Source organism: Hevea brasiliensis, chromosome 5 (genome assembly GCF_030052815.1).
Source record: "Hevea brasiliensis isolate MT/VB/25A 57/8 chromosome 5, ASM3005281v1, whole genome shotgun sequence".
NCBI classification, from domain to species: domain Eukaryota; kingdom Viridiplantae; phylum Streptophyta; class Magnoliopsida; order Malpighiales; family Euphorbiaceae; genus Hevea; species Hevea brasiliensis.
Genome location: NC_079497.1, coordinates 6,634,866 through 6,650,159, shown reverse-complemented (window position 1 = coordinate 6,650,159; position 15,294 = coordinate 6,634,866). Strand labels below are relative to the sequence as shown.

At 34.9% G+C, this 15,294-nt stretch overlaps 3 protein-coding genes across 7 annotated transcripts; 2 read left to right on the top strand and 1 right to left on the bottom strand.

Annotated features, from left to right (window-relative positions):
- The first annotated feature begins 651 nt into the window (after positions 1 to 651).
- On the top strand, positions 652 to 1,551 carry LOC110647335 (pathogenesis-related protein PR-4-like). The gene is made up of 2 exons (XM_058146715.1): positions 652 to 1,108; positions 1,206 to 1,551. Exons 1-2 carry the CDS (start codon positions 692 to 694, stop codon positions 1,377 to 1,379), a joined length of 591 nt encoding a protein of 196 aa, XP_058002698.1. The 5' UTR covers positions 652 to 691; the 3' UTR covers positions 1,380 to 1,551.
- A 1,382-nt stretch (positions 1,552 to 2,933) lies between these two features.
- On the bottom strand, positions 2,934 to 3,635 carry LOC110647336 (photosystem II reaction center W protein, chloroplastic). The gene is made up of 2 exons (XM_021801111.2): positions 3,467 to 3,635; positions 2,934 to 3,389 (listed from the first exon to the last, which is right to left on the bottom strand). Exons 1-2 carry the CDS (start codon positions 3,555 to 3,557, stop codon positions 3,070 to 3,072), a joined length of 411 nt encoding a protein of 136 aa, XP_021656803.2. The 5' UTR covers positions 3,558 to 3,635; the 3' UTR covers positions 2,934 to 3,069.
- A 346-nt stretch (positions 3,636 to 3,981) lies between these two features.
- LOC110647333 (E3 ubiquitin protein ligase DRIP2) lies at positions 3,982 to 14,908 on the top strand. 5 transcript variants are annotated; one of them, XM_021801106.2, is made up of 7 exons: positions 3,985 to 4,481; positions 5,160 to 5,259; positions 6,321 to 6,648; positions 6,780 to 7,279; positions 7,401 to 7,451; positions 14,344 to 14,445; positions 14,566 to 14,716. In XM_021801106.2, the coding sequence occupies exons 1-7, from the start codon at positions 4,367 to 4,369 to the stop codon at positions 14,573 to 14,575; spliced, it is 1,206 nt and encodes a 401-aa protein (XP_021656798.2). In that variant the 5' UTR covers positions 3,985 to 4,366; the 3' UTR covers positions 14,576 to 14,716. The 5 variants fall into 5 exon arrangements, with proteins under 5 accessions (XP_058002697.1, XP_021656798.2, XP_021656797.2 ...); XM_021801104.2 differs by having other exon boundaries at positions 3,989 to 4,481; positions 14,344 to 14,416; positions 14,566 to 14,908; XM_058146713.1 differs by lacking the exon at positions 3,985 to 4,481 and adding an exon at positions 4,496 to 4,565 and having other exon boundaries at positions 14,344 to 14,416; positions 14,566 to 14,908.
- Positions 14,909 to 15,294: the final 386 nt, after the last annotated feature.

Below are 15,294 nucleotides of genomic sequence, written 5' to 3'. Positions count from 1 at the left end.
TAAACATGATATATGAGTATGCATAGATGATCATTGGGTTGAATGAGGGAGCTGAGCTCCCATTTGAATTAGTATTGTTATGAGTATATGGAGGGTGAGCTAAGCTCCCCAAATTGTTATATATATTTTGCTTACAGGTCGAGTAAGTAAAAAACTCTCTGTTGGATGGTCCATGTTATGACAAAACATACTCTATTCGGTTGATTATTGAAATTGGGCTCAATGTGGACCTTAGAATTAGATTAAGAAATAGTTAGAATTGCTATAGGCCTCGGGAGTTTTAGGTTGGCCCAGGTTAATGCTGGTTCAGCCCATGGGATCGTGTCGTGACAACATGCATCGACGAGCATTGCTAATGCCCTTGGATGCAAATGCTTGGTTTATGCGATAATTTCATAATTTTCATTTGTTCGCAGGAAATGGTAGTGTTATAACAGCAGCTTTAGGGATAGGCAAAAGTGCATATGTGCAGCTGCCCTATTTGACCGTTAAAGTGCCTTCTCCCCTTGTGATTCCCGGCTGGCACCTGTCCTACAGCTCATCGCGAAACTGCCTTCTATCACCAACACATGTAAGGGTGACATTATCATGACATATGTCTTAAGATATTATAGCAGTGATGATCCTCTATAAATTCCAAGCAACTGAAGGTAGCTTTACACATTCAAATCGAAATACATATAAAAGAAAAATGGCGAGGTTGTCCCTAGGTGTGATGTTTCTTCTGTGTCTAGTCGCCACAGCCGCTGCCCAAGCACAGTGTGGCAAGCAGGCCGGCAACAAGAAGTGTTTTAACAATCTTTGCTGTAGCCAATGGGGCTTCTGTGGGACGACTCCTGAGTATTGTTCCCCTTCTAATAATTGTCAAAGCAACTGCAAAGGTAGGAGCAGCCTCGATGGCAGTGAGAGTATCAGTGCTTCTAATGTGAGAGCTACTTCTCGTTCCTACAATTCTGAGCAGAATGGATGGAACTTGAACGCTGCAAGTGCCTTCTGCTCAACCTGGGATGGTGATAAACCATTGGAATGGCGCAGTAAACATGCCTGGACTGCCTTCTGTGGACCTGTTGGTCCCCAAGGCAAAGATGCTTGCGGGAAGTGCTTAAGGGTAAGACGTTTAATTAATTAATTGCTCTTAAATTCAAATCCATAATTAAGATGGATAAAATTACTAATGTAAATTTGATTTGCGTGCACGTACACAGGTGACAAATGCTCGGACTGGTGCTGAAGCAACAGTGAGAATTGTTGATAAGTGCAGCAATGGAGGCCTAGACATGGACGCTGCCACTTTCAAGCAACTGGATACTGACGGAAAAGGCAATGCTCATGGCTACCTTATGGTGAATTACCAGTTTGTGAACTGCACTGATGACTGAAGAGGACCATCATGATCATCATCTTCTGCTACGATGAAGATGAAGGGAAGCTTTCTTCTTGTATAAGTTTTCAGCATGTAATGAATAAAGTGGTTTAATAATAGCTCAACAGCCATTGTTGATCCTATTTTTGAATCATCTTTGGAAGAAATAAAATTGAGTTGAATGAAAATCATGTCTCTTTCCTGTTAGCTAAGAAATTTTATTGCAATTGCTTGTCAATCAAACACCAGGAAAATATGCTAAAGACAAACACCTTAAAAGGATCTTAATTTGAAATAGGATAAATTAAATTACACCAACAAAATGAATGACGTTTAGAAAACAACAAATATATGGAAACTGTTAAATGTTTGTGCAACGACTTTAATAATTATGGTATATTTGGTACTACTATTAAATCTAATTAATTTTTTAAAAAATTAATTTAATACGTTTTAATTATAAAAATATTAAAAAAATGCTTTTTCTTTTTTACGCCGAAATTCAATTTAAGAGTCACTGGATATAAAAAATTAAAAATAAAAAATTAATTTAATACGTTTTAATTATAAAAATATTAAAAAAATGCTTTTTCTTTTTTACGCCGAAATTCAATTTAAGAGTCACTGGATATAAAAAATTAAAAATATTTAAATATATTAACAATTGTTGTAAAAAAGCAACCTTTTCAGTTATCTATTTATAATAGCACTATTAAAGTAGTCAGTGATGATCTCGACCATGGTGATGTAATAAATTAATATTATGTACAACTGATCTAATTACTAAAACATTGAATTTTAATTAAGAGTTCTAATTAATATTAAAGTTTATTTAGAATTTATATCAATTTAGAATATATTTTGAATGATTTTATGAGAGTTGAGTTGTACTTCTCATATTATTATGCATGAATGATGAATAAAATTGAGCTGAGCTTCTCTATACTGATATTTGTGGATTATGAGGTTGGGTAGAGCTCTCTTTATTATATTATACTGAACATCTGATATATCTAAGTATATATTGTGAGTGTGTTGTATTGAGTGTGAACTTAGCCTTATTACATGTGGCTTGATATTTTTTAGGTTGGGTGCATTTTACTTTCCATTAAGATGCTCAATTTATAATCGAACTTTGTTTGTTTTTCTTCGTAGAATTGAGTCTCCCTAATCAGTGGTAGTATGATGAGGTTTACCTTAGATTTTGAAGATTTTATGTTGATAAAAATCTAATGCGACCTACAAAATCAGATCTTGACATATTTATTTAATTTTTAATTATCCAAAATTTTCATTTTCTCTTGTTATTTTATTTTATTTTATTTTTTTTATCACAAGATTGCGATTTTAGATCGGATCTTTGTTATGAAAAGGAAGCAACAATGAGATGTTGGCTTGTTCAGAGTCTGTTAATATGAGAAGGTTGATATCCAGCAAAACGATCTCCACCACATCTTATCTTATGCTGCTACTCTATATGCTTATGGAAATTCCAATAGCGAAGTGCAAAGTATTTAACCTCTGTCAATTTTTTTTTTTTTTAAAATCACAAGCATTTAATTAAAGGAAATAATAATAACAATAATTATTATTGTGCTATTAAGGAAAACGTTAAAGCATTGATACAGAGAGACACCCATGTTCCCCCCTTCAATTTCCAAGCCATTTTATACATTTGTTACAGTGGAAGAGAAGCCCTTGCTTTCTTAGAGGGACAAAGCAGAATCATCATCTTCTTCAAGAGTTGAAGTGTAGACACTGTAGAAAGCCCAAATCAAACCAAACACACCAAGAAGTATCCACACTAGAAGGTTGTTGCTTAAACCAAAGGGAAGTCCAGTCCCTTCTGTGCTCATTCTCTCATCCACCAATGCCGTTGCTGGCCCTGCTGTGCTTGTTGCCATTGCTGATGCTGCTGCCATCATCGATAAAACCATGCTTGTGCTTATGCCCTTGGATCTTGCCTCTTTCTTCTCCTCTAGGCTGCACTTGACCTTGCACCCTGTCCTTGCCATTACCGGCAACCCTATCAAGAACACACACACATACAATTACTGAACCGATTGATACGGTAATCTAAAGAAACTTAATATGATGTCTTACCAAGAATAGGAGTGGAGTGAATCCTGGTTGTTTTCTTGAAGCTTGCAGGGGCCAAGAATGTTGGCAACTTGGTGGTTGTAATGGTGGCCATTTTCCAGATGGGTAGTGCAAGAATTTTAGAATTTGGTCACAGACTTGGAAGATTTGGAGATTAATGTAACTGGGCATTGGTAGTACCATATAAAACAAGACAAATCGAGGGTTGGATAATAGCCACAAATTTTATATCCTAATCTTCTGAAAACCAATCTGAATGCTCCATGTGTCGTTACATCTTAGCGGATAGCTCCTCAGCTCTGGCCAATGCCTTGGCCTGCTTACTGGGCCAATGCTGATAAATTCCTGGGTTGGGGCTGATCCGGGTCTAGTGGGAAGAGGATATGAATGGGCCAGAGCCCATAGTAAAATTTAAAAGTTGTGCTGAAAATCGTTGCATAATTTGAGCCTGCACAGTTGACACGTAGTGACCAAAGGACATTGACATGAGAAAGCAAGCGCAGGTTAAGAAGAAAGACACCCAGCGGCGCACATTATCCTAGGACACAGTGCTCCAAGTCCCACAAATGGTAATAATCAGCAAAACCAAAGATCGGACACGAATTCGGCGTGTATAGCATTTACATGCTTCCAAGTTTTTCATGTTATTGCCTCGAACCTCGAAACACTCTTAACCGCAACAACTACAAACAACGGCAATAGCAGCAGGAGAAAACCCACGCATCCTCTTTTCGTTGTCCAAAAATCCCACAAAACCCCGCGCCTACTTCTTCTCCCTTATCAAATCCACTCGCCAATCTCCAATTTCTTCACTCCTTTAGATCTTTCTTTCTCTACCAATTCCTTGCTCTTTGTTTCTTGATTTTCTTTGCGGCGTGTAATGTAGTTTACAACCAGGGAGAGATGGCGGGACAGGTGGTGAAAGTAAAGAGGGACATAATACAGGCATGCATGACTTGTCCTCTTTGTAAGAAGCTGCTAAGGGATGCTACCACTATATCTTTGTGTCTCCACACGTGTATGTTTCTCTTTTTTCTCCTTAATTTCGTCTTTTCTCAGATGATTTTGATCTGGGGATACTGGCTTGTTCGTAAATTGCATCGTACGATCTGGGTTGTCCGTGCTTTGTAGTTTCGTGATCTGGGATTTGTTATTCTTGCTTTGCAATTTCTCAATTTCCTTGCTTTTCTACGTGGATGTTGCAATTTCGTAAATCCATGTTCTTCAATTCAGATGGGTTGCTCTTATTTTACGATTTATGGATTGACTTCCATTACTTGAGCATTATTGTTCTTATTTCTTGTTTCACTGCCCCAATTCTTGTTTATTTACGTATTACTTTTGGCGTTTGCATGTGTAGATTGAGTTTATGATTTCGGCTTTATGCATCTTACGTCCCTGCCTTTTATTGATTATTCTTGTACGACCTGTGTGTATGCCGTGTACCATATGGTGTTCTTTCTTATATGGAGCGATAGTCCATATCGTAAAAGAAGACATGCGTACTTAGAAGTTGTTATAATACATCGAGGAAGAATCTCCAAATGTGCTCTGTTCAATGAAACAAACATTATAATATGGTGTTAAATGATACTGTTCGATGCATCCGCAAGTTGATAAATGATTGTTGACATTTTGTGTGAAACAAAATTTTACCGTCCTGTTTCTGATTCATTGATTTTGAAATCCAAACCAGTCTGCAGGAAATGCATATATGAAAAGCTCTCAGATGAAGAAGTAGACTGCTGTCCTGTATGCAATATTGATCTGGGCTATCTGCCTGTGGAGAAACTGAGGTTAGTCTTTGTCCAACTCATAAACAAGTTTCGCATCCGCATGCTTAAAGGCACATTCTTTTATGGTTAGAGAGTAGCACTCATTTAAACTTCTTCCTAAAGCACAAGCCTTTTATATAATGCTAAATGAAGTAGTTGCTCCAGTGATCTATTTAGGACTGCACTAAATGTTTTGGAATTTGTTGCAAGACCATGAGTGAAGTTACTTATGGATTTGTCAGATGCAATAACTGAACATTTGAGAATAATGAGCTTCAACAATGGCACAAGCAGGTGTTATTATTTGATTTTTTTGCTCAAGTTTTCTTTTTTTTTTTTTTTCTTTTTTTTAAAAAATCTTGAATCCTAGGATTTTCCTCCTTTTCCTTTTCTACCCTTGTGCTCTAATCGAGATGTTACTTTGACCTTCTTAAGTTATTATTTGCTTGATTAGTTTTTGTTTCCTTTATTTGGGTCCAATGATAGAGGAAAATTAAAGATGAACAATGCTGTGCAGAATGTAATTTGATCTGTTGAAACTAGAGGATCTATTTTAATGCTAACTGCTGAGCACAATTAAGTAGTAGTGCTATTTTTCTTAGCTGTAAATTATGATGCCTTTCTATTTATCACGCTAGTTTCTTTCTACCATCTTTTCCATGGACGAGTGCTGCTGTTAATGCCAGGTAAAGTTACCTGATATGCATGCATGGTCTGATATCTTACTAGCTCTGCATAGACACCAAGACTGCGTTAGATATTATTAATGGTAGTCTTTAAACCACTATGCTATTGCTTTGTCAAATCTAAATTATTAAATTCTAAAGTGGCCTCTCATCTGACTTTGAGTTGGTTTGGCATATTGTTTCTAGTAATTTAGGCTAACTGTGCAGTGTTCATTCTCTCGTTGCATGTTATTTTGTTTATTACTTGTATATTTGTTTGCCTCACATAACAACAAATCACACAGATATGGCAAGTATTTTGAACTTTTTCATCTGTAGCAGAACATATGTTCTCAAGTTTCAAATTTTGTATTAGTATTTGCTCACTTTTTTGTCTGTCTCTTGATTTTTATGCAGGCCAGACCATAATATGCAAGACATAAGGGCCAAAATATTTCCTTTTAAAAGAAGAAAAAATAATGCCTCTGAAGTTATGCCTTCAATTGCATTGCCAGCAAAAAGAAAGGAGAGATCATTATCATCGTTGGTGGTTAGCACTCCCAAAGTGCCAATGCAAATTGGTTTGACAGGAAGGAGATCTAAAGCTGGTGCAAGAAAGGCTGCTGCTTTCCGATGCAGTTTTACTGTTGATGAATCCAATAGAAAAGAAGACTCTTCGGAAGATCACCCAATGAGCTCAAGCTCTCCTGGGTCTCCTAATAAAATTGTGCAAAATAAAAGGCAGGTAAAGGAGACAGGAATTTCATTCTTTGTGCTTTAATGACTTGAAATTCAAAACATGATTCTCTTTGACCTACCTCCTGCAGCTAAACACTTTTTTTTTAACAGTTTTTTCTCGTTATGAATTTGATGCAGGATTCTTCTGTTGGTGACCTTCTTAATACACTAAGGCATAAAGAAGAACCAGAAGATGATGTAGAAATAATAGAAGGGAAAGCTGATTTATGGACTCCCTTAAATTGTCTTGTTGAAGCTGCTAACAGAAGCAAGTCCTCTAAGTCAAATTTGCAAGGTTTGTCTCTTGCCAAATCAGAACCACTTAGTGCACCCGGTGGCGAATTCCAGTCACCTGTAACGAAGTCTGGAGCAGAATCTCCCAATGGTCATGACAGTGAAGTATATATGCCTAAAAGCAGAAATAAGGAGCATGGACAGGATATGAAAGTCCAAGATGTTAAGAATGGGATAAATTCACTTCATGCATCAGTCAAGCGTAGAAGATTGACAGCACGGAAAAGGGCAGCTATGGCTGAAGAGCTCAGTGCCTCAGCACAAGTCATGCTCAATGCAGCAGGTGCTAAGAGCAACAGAAGAAATTGTCCAATTTGGTTCTCATTAGTTGCCTCCAAAGACCAGTAAGTTGCTTCTCAGGCTGGCTGTAATTCTTATATTTATTATAATATATTATTAGGATGCTTGTTTGATGATTGTTCTGGATCCGGTGCTAGTCTTTGATTTTATGGTTAATGGCTTCAGGAAAGGAAATGCTTCCTTGCCACAGATATCTGCATGTTATCTGAGGATTAAGTGAGTTGCTCTGTTCTCATAACCTGTCTAAATTTGTTTCTTTTTGTTTTATTTTGTTGATTTCATGGTGTTGTCTATAAAAAGGTGCCATCTTGTTTTCCTATTATATTCTAAGCTTGATTTAAATACATTTGAACTCTGAACATAAGGCCAAACAAATTTAGCTGGAAGCAAAAAACTATGGCTAGGAAGAATTACTATCCTTGATGTACTAATGCCCAAGTTCTTTTTATGTACTTGTAATTTGCTACCAAGCCCTTGTGGATCCATTGCTCATTATATTTAATATGCATATCAGATACTTGTTGATTATAGAGTGGTCCATCAATATACCAATGCAAAATTAGATCTCTCTCTCTCTTTCTCTGTGGAAAACTAACTTTATGAGAAGTTGGAGAATGGAGATATATATATATATATATATATAACTAAAAGGGTTATATAGCAATTGGCATGGTTTGTGTCAGCTGAACATCTAATCCATTAAGAATTGTGGTGAGGTAATTAGGGGTATATCTTATCTTTTGCATCAGATTTAATGTAGTTTCTTAACCACATGCATGAGTTTATACACGTGTACAGTTACCCAAGCATTTGGATGTTTTGTTGTTGGCTGTTGTACAGCATAAGAAAATGAAAATGCTGGGTAAGATTTAAGATGTCTTTAGTAGTTCATAACCAGAAAATTAGGTTGATTATTTAAATAAAATGAAGTTATATCCTTTGTAACTTTTGCAGCACTTATGTTCTGAGTGTTTAAATCTAATGCTGCTAAATAGGAAAAGGATGGACTTGCCAATGATATTATTCTTGAACTTGTGCATTCTTAATGATTTGAGTGACAGGTTTAATTCTTGTTCATCTGTTTTTCTCTTATTATTTATGATTTGGGGTTTCTCAAATATCAGCTGCTGCATGGAGGCTACTAAACTTCTTTTTTGAATAACGAATAATTTAGTAAACTAGGCAATTGTTCTAAATAACCTATCCTCTAAATACATATTGAGGGCTTCAGGTGTTATCTTTGCCCCAGAATGATTCAGATTTTGGAGTAAAAGGAAAATACTAAAATATTGGGAATGTCACACCCTTCTCCTCTGTAAGGCGGATTTTAAAACAATTTTCGTTCATTTTTAAGTTGGTAGGTAATTTTTATCAAGTGTTAAAAACCTTTAATTGACACTAAGTCATAAATCAAATTCTTGATTAGAATCTGGTGTTACAAAAATTTTTCCAAATTTCGGCAGAGTATCAGCTGTATTTTGAGAAAACAGTTTTTCAAACCTAAAAGGAAAAACACTTCCAATATGTTTTCTCAACCACAACTCCAATACAAATCATTTTCATATCCCAATTCAACACAATCAACTCAATTCAATTTTCAAGCCTTACATGGGTTTCAAAACTCAAGAGGAAATTTGAATATCATACTCATTAGGATAATAAAATTAATATTACAAAAATATACAAGTAAAGAAATTCTCAAATTAAGATTACAATAATTTGATTTCATTACATACCAAAATAATATTACAAGAGTTTTTGTACAACTGCTCAAACAATTTATATATATATAATTACATGCATACATCAAAATCTAATGTACAAGGGTATGCCTCTAATATACCCGAAGCTAATCCCAATGAGTCTTCAAGGCGCAACTACCGGAAATCTCACTTAGCTGCTTTATCTTTACTTTCACCTGCGACAGCATACAAAGCTATCGCTGAGTGGTGAACTCAGTGGTGCGCAACTATAATTTAAAATATAATATACAATACCTTGCCAAAATTTTAGCAAAAAATTTTGAAATCTTGAAATTCAATCAAAATTCAAAAAGTCAAAATATTCGTTGCCAATAAAATAAATCATTTTTTAAAATGACTCTGCTCAAGAATTTAAATTTATCAAATCATAACTGAACATTTAAAGTAATTCCAGTAATTTATGGAAATAAATCTTAATTTCAATAAAATCAATTATGCATAAATCCCATTTGAAATCATAATTCTTACTATTTAAAACCCATTCTTTATCTCACTAACTATGTAAGACTAATCCGTAAGGGCCATCTTCGGGGCGATATCGGGATTCTAACTCCCTATGGTCGGGGAGATCGAATCAGGACTCTAACTCCCTATGGTCGGGGAGGTCGAATCATCGTGCAAAGTACACACCACAATAATGCAACTTCCGAAAGGGCCAATGAAAAACTTAGATCTAACATCTAATAAGAGGAGAATCTAAGTCTGTGCACGTACCATGGTAATAAAAAAAAAAAGCTAACTCCATTGTCTCCTCAACAAATGAGAGAGACGGGTAATCAACTAGTCAAGCATCTATAGTGAGATATAAAATAATATCATGAATCTCTGTCTTTTTTTTTTAGCATAAATTACAATAGAATTCAATTCAACGTTAATTCCAATATCCAATAATTTTTATGCCCATCGCAATTCAAAACATCAATTTGTATTTTTTTTTTCCATGCAAATCTCATTTCAATAGCAAATTTCTGAAACTGGATTTATTCAATCCATATCAAAAATAAAATCATAATTTAATCATTTTCCCACAACTAAATTCATTTATACCATAACACATTTCAATAATCATTGAAATAAATTCAATAGTTGGTAAACATAATACATAAAGAAACTAAAATCCTTTAATCAAATAAAATATGCAAAACTTTAACAATGTAAAACTAGTTATGCACAAACCTCTTTGTCGACTAGTTTACTCCAATTTTCAGTTTTTCCTCGAAGATCCCTTGCTAGTCTCTTTTTCAACTAAAACACACAGTTTACAGTGTTTCAATATCATATCTCATAATTAATCCATTAATTTATTTCATGCCTATTTAATTGTAGCTTTAAATTTGTTTAAAATGGTATCCTTTAAATTTTGCATTTTGGGTCACTATTCAAGTCAAAATGTTGACTTTTTCCTACTAAATAGGTTTATTAATTCTAATTGCACCTATATACCACATTTTGGGTGTCAATTTTCTTGGCATTGATTGCCAATTCAATTTCTAATTTTCCTAGGTGCAAATCTAAAATTTCAGTTTTGGTTCACTATTTTGTATTATTCCATTGATCTAGTTACTGTGGAAATTTGGCTAAGTGTTTGTCATCAAAGTTGTTCCTTATTGTCTTAACTTTAATTCCCTTTTTGAATCACTCCATTTGGAGTTTTGTAGCCCAAGTTATGCCTATTTTTCTAAGGCTGGCCGGATTGGTCCAAACCCAGAAATTCTGGGCAATTTCTGATTCTGGTAGTTTTGGTGACCCAATTTTGGATGGCAATTCGATTTGGTTATGGGAAGAATTTGGGTTGGTATTCCTCATAAAAGTTGTAGTACTATGTCATATCTTTCCAATGCCATAAAAATCAGGTCATTTGGACATTCCTAGACCAAGTTATGGCCAAATGTTCATTTGATCATTTTTGTACAGTGGCAGTGTGCCAATTCCGGGTTTGACCTAATTGTTCACTAACTTAGAGTCACTTTCTGGGCATGGTTTCTACATGAAAAATGTGTCATTATGTGTCTATTTTCATCCCCAATTGGCCTCACACCAATTGGGATGGTAAAATTACAGTTTTGGTCCCTGAAAGGGACCTAGGTCAGGCTGTCCAGTAATGACCCCTCACCAATCCGAATTTCATTGCAATTCTAATCACTCCAACACATCTCAATTGGTCCTAATTGACCATTTTAAACCTCACTTAGGTCAAAGTACATTAATTTACTAAATTTTCAAATTTTCCCCCCAAAGCCCTAAGGGTCAAGAACCCTAATTTTACAATTTGTGCAACACATTCAAATTAAAGCTTATCAATTACTTCTACCTACTTAATTAAACTTGCACACCTAAATAATTGGAGGAAAACATATCAATTCCACACCCTCCATGGCTGGCTGAAATTCATGGAGTTATAGATGTATATGATTTTTCATTTTTCTTTCCATAAGTTCATCAATTTCAACTTAATTCATGCATCTAACTTATAAAAATAAAAAGAATTTGAAGGAAAATCACTAACCTTTACTTTGAATTCCAAATCTTCAGATCTCTCCACTTTCTTTCCCAATTCCTTCTTCAATCTTCTTTTCTAGGTCTACTTAAGAGTTTTTGATGGAGAAATTAAAATAATTTTGGGTTAATTTTAGGGTTTCAAAAGCTCAAAGAGAGCTTTAATGGAAGAAAGGAAAAGAAAAATGAGAGAGAGGAGAGAGGAAGAAGAAGGGACGGCAAGGTGAAATGGAAGATGACAAAAATTTTTCTTTTTCATTTTAATTGGTCACTTTATAAGTAGTTATCTAAATTTTTCAAATTTAAAATTATAGTTTTATTATGTCATGCAGGATGATGTCATTTTATTATTTTCATTTTCTTTTCTTTTTCCTTTCTTTTTCCTCACTTCTTCAATTTAATTATATATTTCACAATTTTAATGTCTCACTTTTTATTGGACAGTTAGGCCATGAGTCACCTCTAGTATTTGCCCCTCACTGGTCTGATCGAGTTTGCCAATAATTCAGTATTTCTTCCGGAGTCCTGACTTAATTATTTGATCTAATTCTCTACCTTTTTCCGTGATTTTCATATTTTTCCTAGCTTCGCAATTTTTTCTAGGACTGCGGTGTCACAATGCCCCTTACGAATTTAGGTTACAGTTGACTTCGCAGTCACTTCCCGGTGCGGTCACCCATCGCTGTGACCCTCGACTCATTTAACTTTTTATGTTCTATTTTTCTTATCTGTATTTAACGTTCGGGTAATCACTATTAATTTTTGTTCAGAGCTTTTCTAAGTGACTTAATTATGATTCTAATCCTCTTAATTGTCCAGACCGATACCGGTCACCGGAACAGTGATTTGCACAGGGCTATGCATATAGGGATGTTACAGGGAAGCCATAAATATGAGTGAACAGAAATTGGTTTAAACCGAAATAACTGACTGAATTGAACCAGATAAAAATTTGGTTTGGTTTATTAGGTAATTTGGTTTGATTCAGTTTTAATTTTGGAAAATGTAGTTTAATCGGCTCCGTTTGGTTTTTAAAAGAAAACTGAATTTCTCAATGTTATGCATTTTGTAGGTTAGGTTTTAGCGCTATGTATAACAGCTTCTCTTTCTTCTTCTTGTACCGCCCCTCTATTCGCTGCCCCTTTCGATTTTTCTCTCTATTTCAGTCTTCCCCCTCTTTTTCTCTTCCATTGATACCTCTATTCCTCTATTGATCTCTTTGATTCTTTCTCTATTTCACTTTCCCACCCCTTTCCCCTCTTGGTTGCTCTTTTCAAGTCCCCTCTGATCTCTCGTCTTACCTGTATCACTCTCAAGTCATCTATAAGACACCTCTGCCTCAACACCATCACACAGAGCAGCACCTCACTATGCCAGTCGTCACCATTGTTTGTTGATTGCAAGTTGCAACCTCTAACTAACTTGCCACCATCGCCTCTCCCTCCCTCCCTCCCTCCCTTAGTGAACACTCTATTTGGATGAGGGTGAAGGAGGGATAAATAAAAGTATAAAGGGTTGAGTTAATGGAGGGTAAGAGTAAGTAAAAGTAAACCTTACCTCCCTTGCCCCATCCCAATTTTTCTTACAAGAGGGAGAGGTAAGAGCTATAAATTATTTATTTCTTCTACTCCTAAAATTTACCCTTTCACCTCTTCCCAAATATAGAAAATACACATTAATTTTCTTTACCTTTTCATTAATTTATCCCTTTTCAAACATTAATTTTTTTATTATAATTCTCCTTATCCTTCCTTCTACTTGCGCATTCTTAGGCTTCCATTAATTAGGCTTCTCTGAACCCATCCAAAAGTGCTGAAATTGCATGTCACCATCTCTCCACTCAAACACCATCACAAAGACTAAGAAGAGGAAGAGAATGCACCAGCTGCCAATGATGAGGACACCGAAGCTCAAAGAGGTCACCCTCACCCCCAGTGAGGAATCTGACGTGGTTGCCCCATCTTTTTATGGGTTTTTTTTTTTGTTGCCAAAAAAAAAAAATTTGTTTAGATTTTCCTGAAATTGAAGCTGCTGAAGCACAAGGGATCTTGCAAGGTTCATGAAATTGTTTTATATTTCAATTATTGCTTCTAGGAAATTTTGTTTAGTTTTACTGAAGTTACTGCTTCTTGCCTTCTTGGGATTTTTTGTTCAATGAGGTAATTATTAAATCTTTTTTTAGCGTGCAATTATTGTTCATTTGTATATTTCAGTTCACTTATGACCTTTAATTGATGGTATGGATATTCTCTGATTGGAAATTTTCTATTCTTGGACTGGGAGATGGAGTGTTGATCAACATGGAAAGCATTCTGCATTCCCAGCACATAATCGATGAACTGAACCAAATCAAACTGAGCTGATTCAATTTGGTTCAGTTCAGTTTTTCCTCTTATTCAGTTTGGTTTTTCAGTTTTTTCAGACCAAACCAACCAATGCTCACCCCTAGCCAAAAATATGGTAGAAAGCTTATGTAATATTTTCAGTTTAAGATTGGGTGTTCATTTCAAAAAGGTATCAAACTGCAATAATTTTTGAGTTGTTACTGCATTGCAGAACATAAAGTTTTCACAAATGATAAGATAATTATACAACTGATGAATTTGTTTGCCTACAAATTAGAATGTGGATGATCATGTTGGTTAATTATTTTAGTATGCTAAATGTAAGATAAAAACCTTTAGCATGCAATGGTATATCAGTGAAGTTTATGCACACTAGAGTTCAGTCCTTTACATGGTCATAATTCAATAAGCTTACTACTCATCAGTACTAACTAAGAAGCTACGAATTGACTTGAAAATTGATCTCAATTATATTCTGTTGACTTGCTAGTTTTCCCATCACAGGGATGGTAAAATGCCTGTCTCGTTCATTCAGAAGTATCTTGTAAAAAAACTTGATCTGGCTAGCGAGGCTGAGGTGAGTTCTCTCTTGCCTTCACATTTATGGTATGTATATGATGTCTTAGAAAAATGTTTTCCTGTTCTGTAATATTGTTTTGCGAAATTAAGAAAAGTGAAAGTGAAAGGAAAAAAATGTCAAAAACTAGTTGCTTTTGTCTTGCGTAGGTGGAGATAATCTGCCGGGGACAAGCAGTACTTCCAACCTTACAATTACACAACTTGGTGGACTTGTGGTTTCAGACAGCATCAACGTCGAAGAAGGTACCAGCATCGGTGGGTTCCTCAGCTAAGGACTTTGTAATGGTACTATCATATTGTCGCAAAGTTCAAGCTTCTTAAAATAGCAAAACATCTTTGTTCGTTGTCTTTGATCATTTACGTCTTGGATTAGCCAAATATATATTGTTGGATCTTGTGAAGCTGTATGCTTAGTAACATGCATGCGATTATGTATCGATGTTATTGGAGAGGTTCCTACTTCATATATAGAATCACTTCTTTTTTTTTTTTTTTAAATTCTTGATTTGTAGTCTCCATATTGATTTATTTTTTTATTAGCCTAACTTTCGAACTTAAAATTGCCTCTCAACTTGGGTAAAATCAAGTTGATGTTATTAATTTCTTTTATTTACTTAATTAAAATTCTAACTGAATACCTCACACATTGATTGATTTATTGTTAATAAATTTTGTGCTACCTCAAATGGGTTGGTTCAAAGAGTTCGAATTAGCCTCCTGTTTCTCAAACTTTTGTTACCCTAAAAAATTTGGAAAATTATTATTCAATTTTATTTTAAAAAAATTAATTATATAATTTTTAACAAAATTAATTACATTGTTTTTATTTGAAAAAATATATTATTTAATATTTTTATTTATAGTTTGTAAATTGTT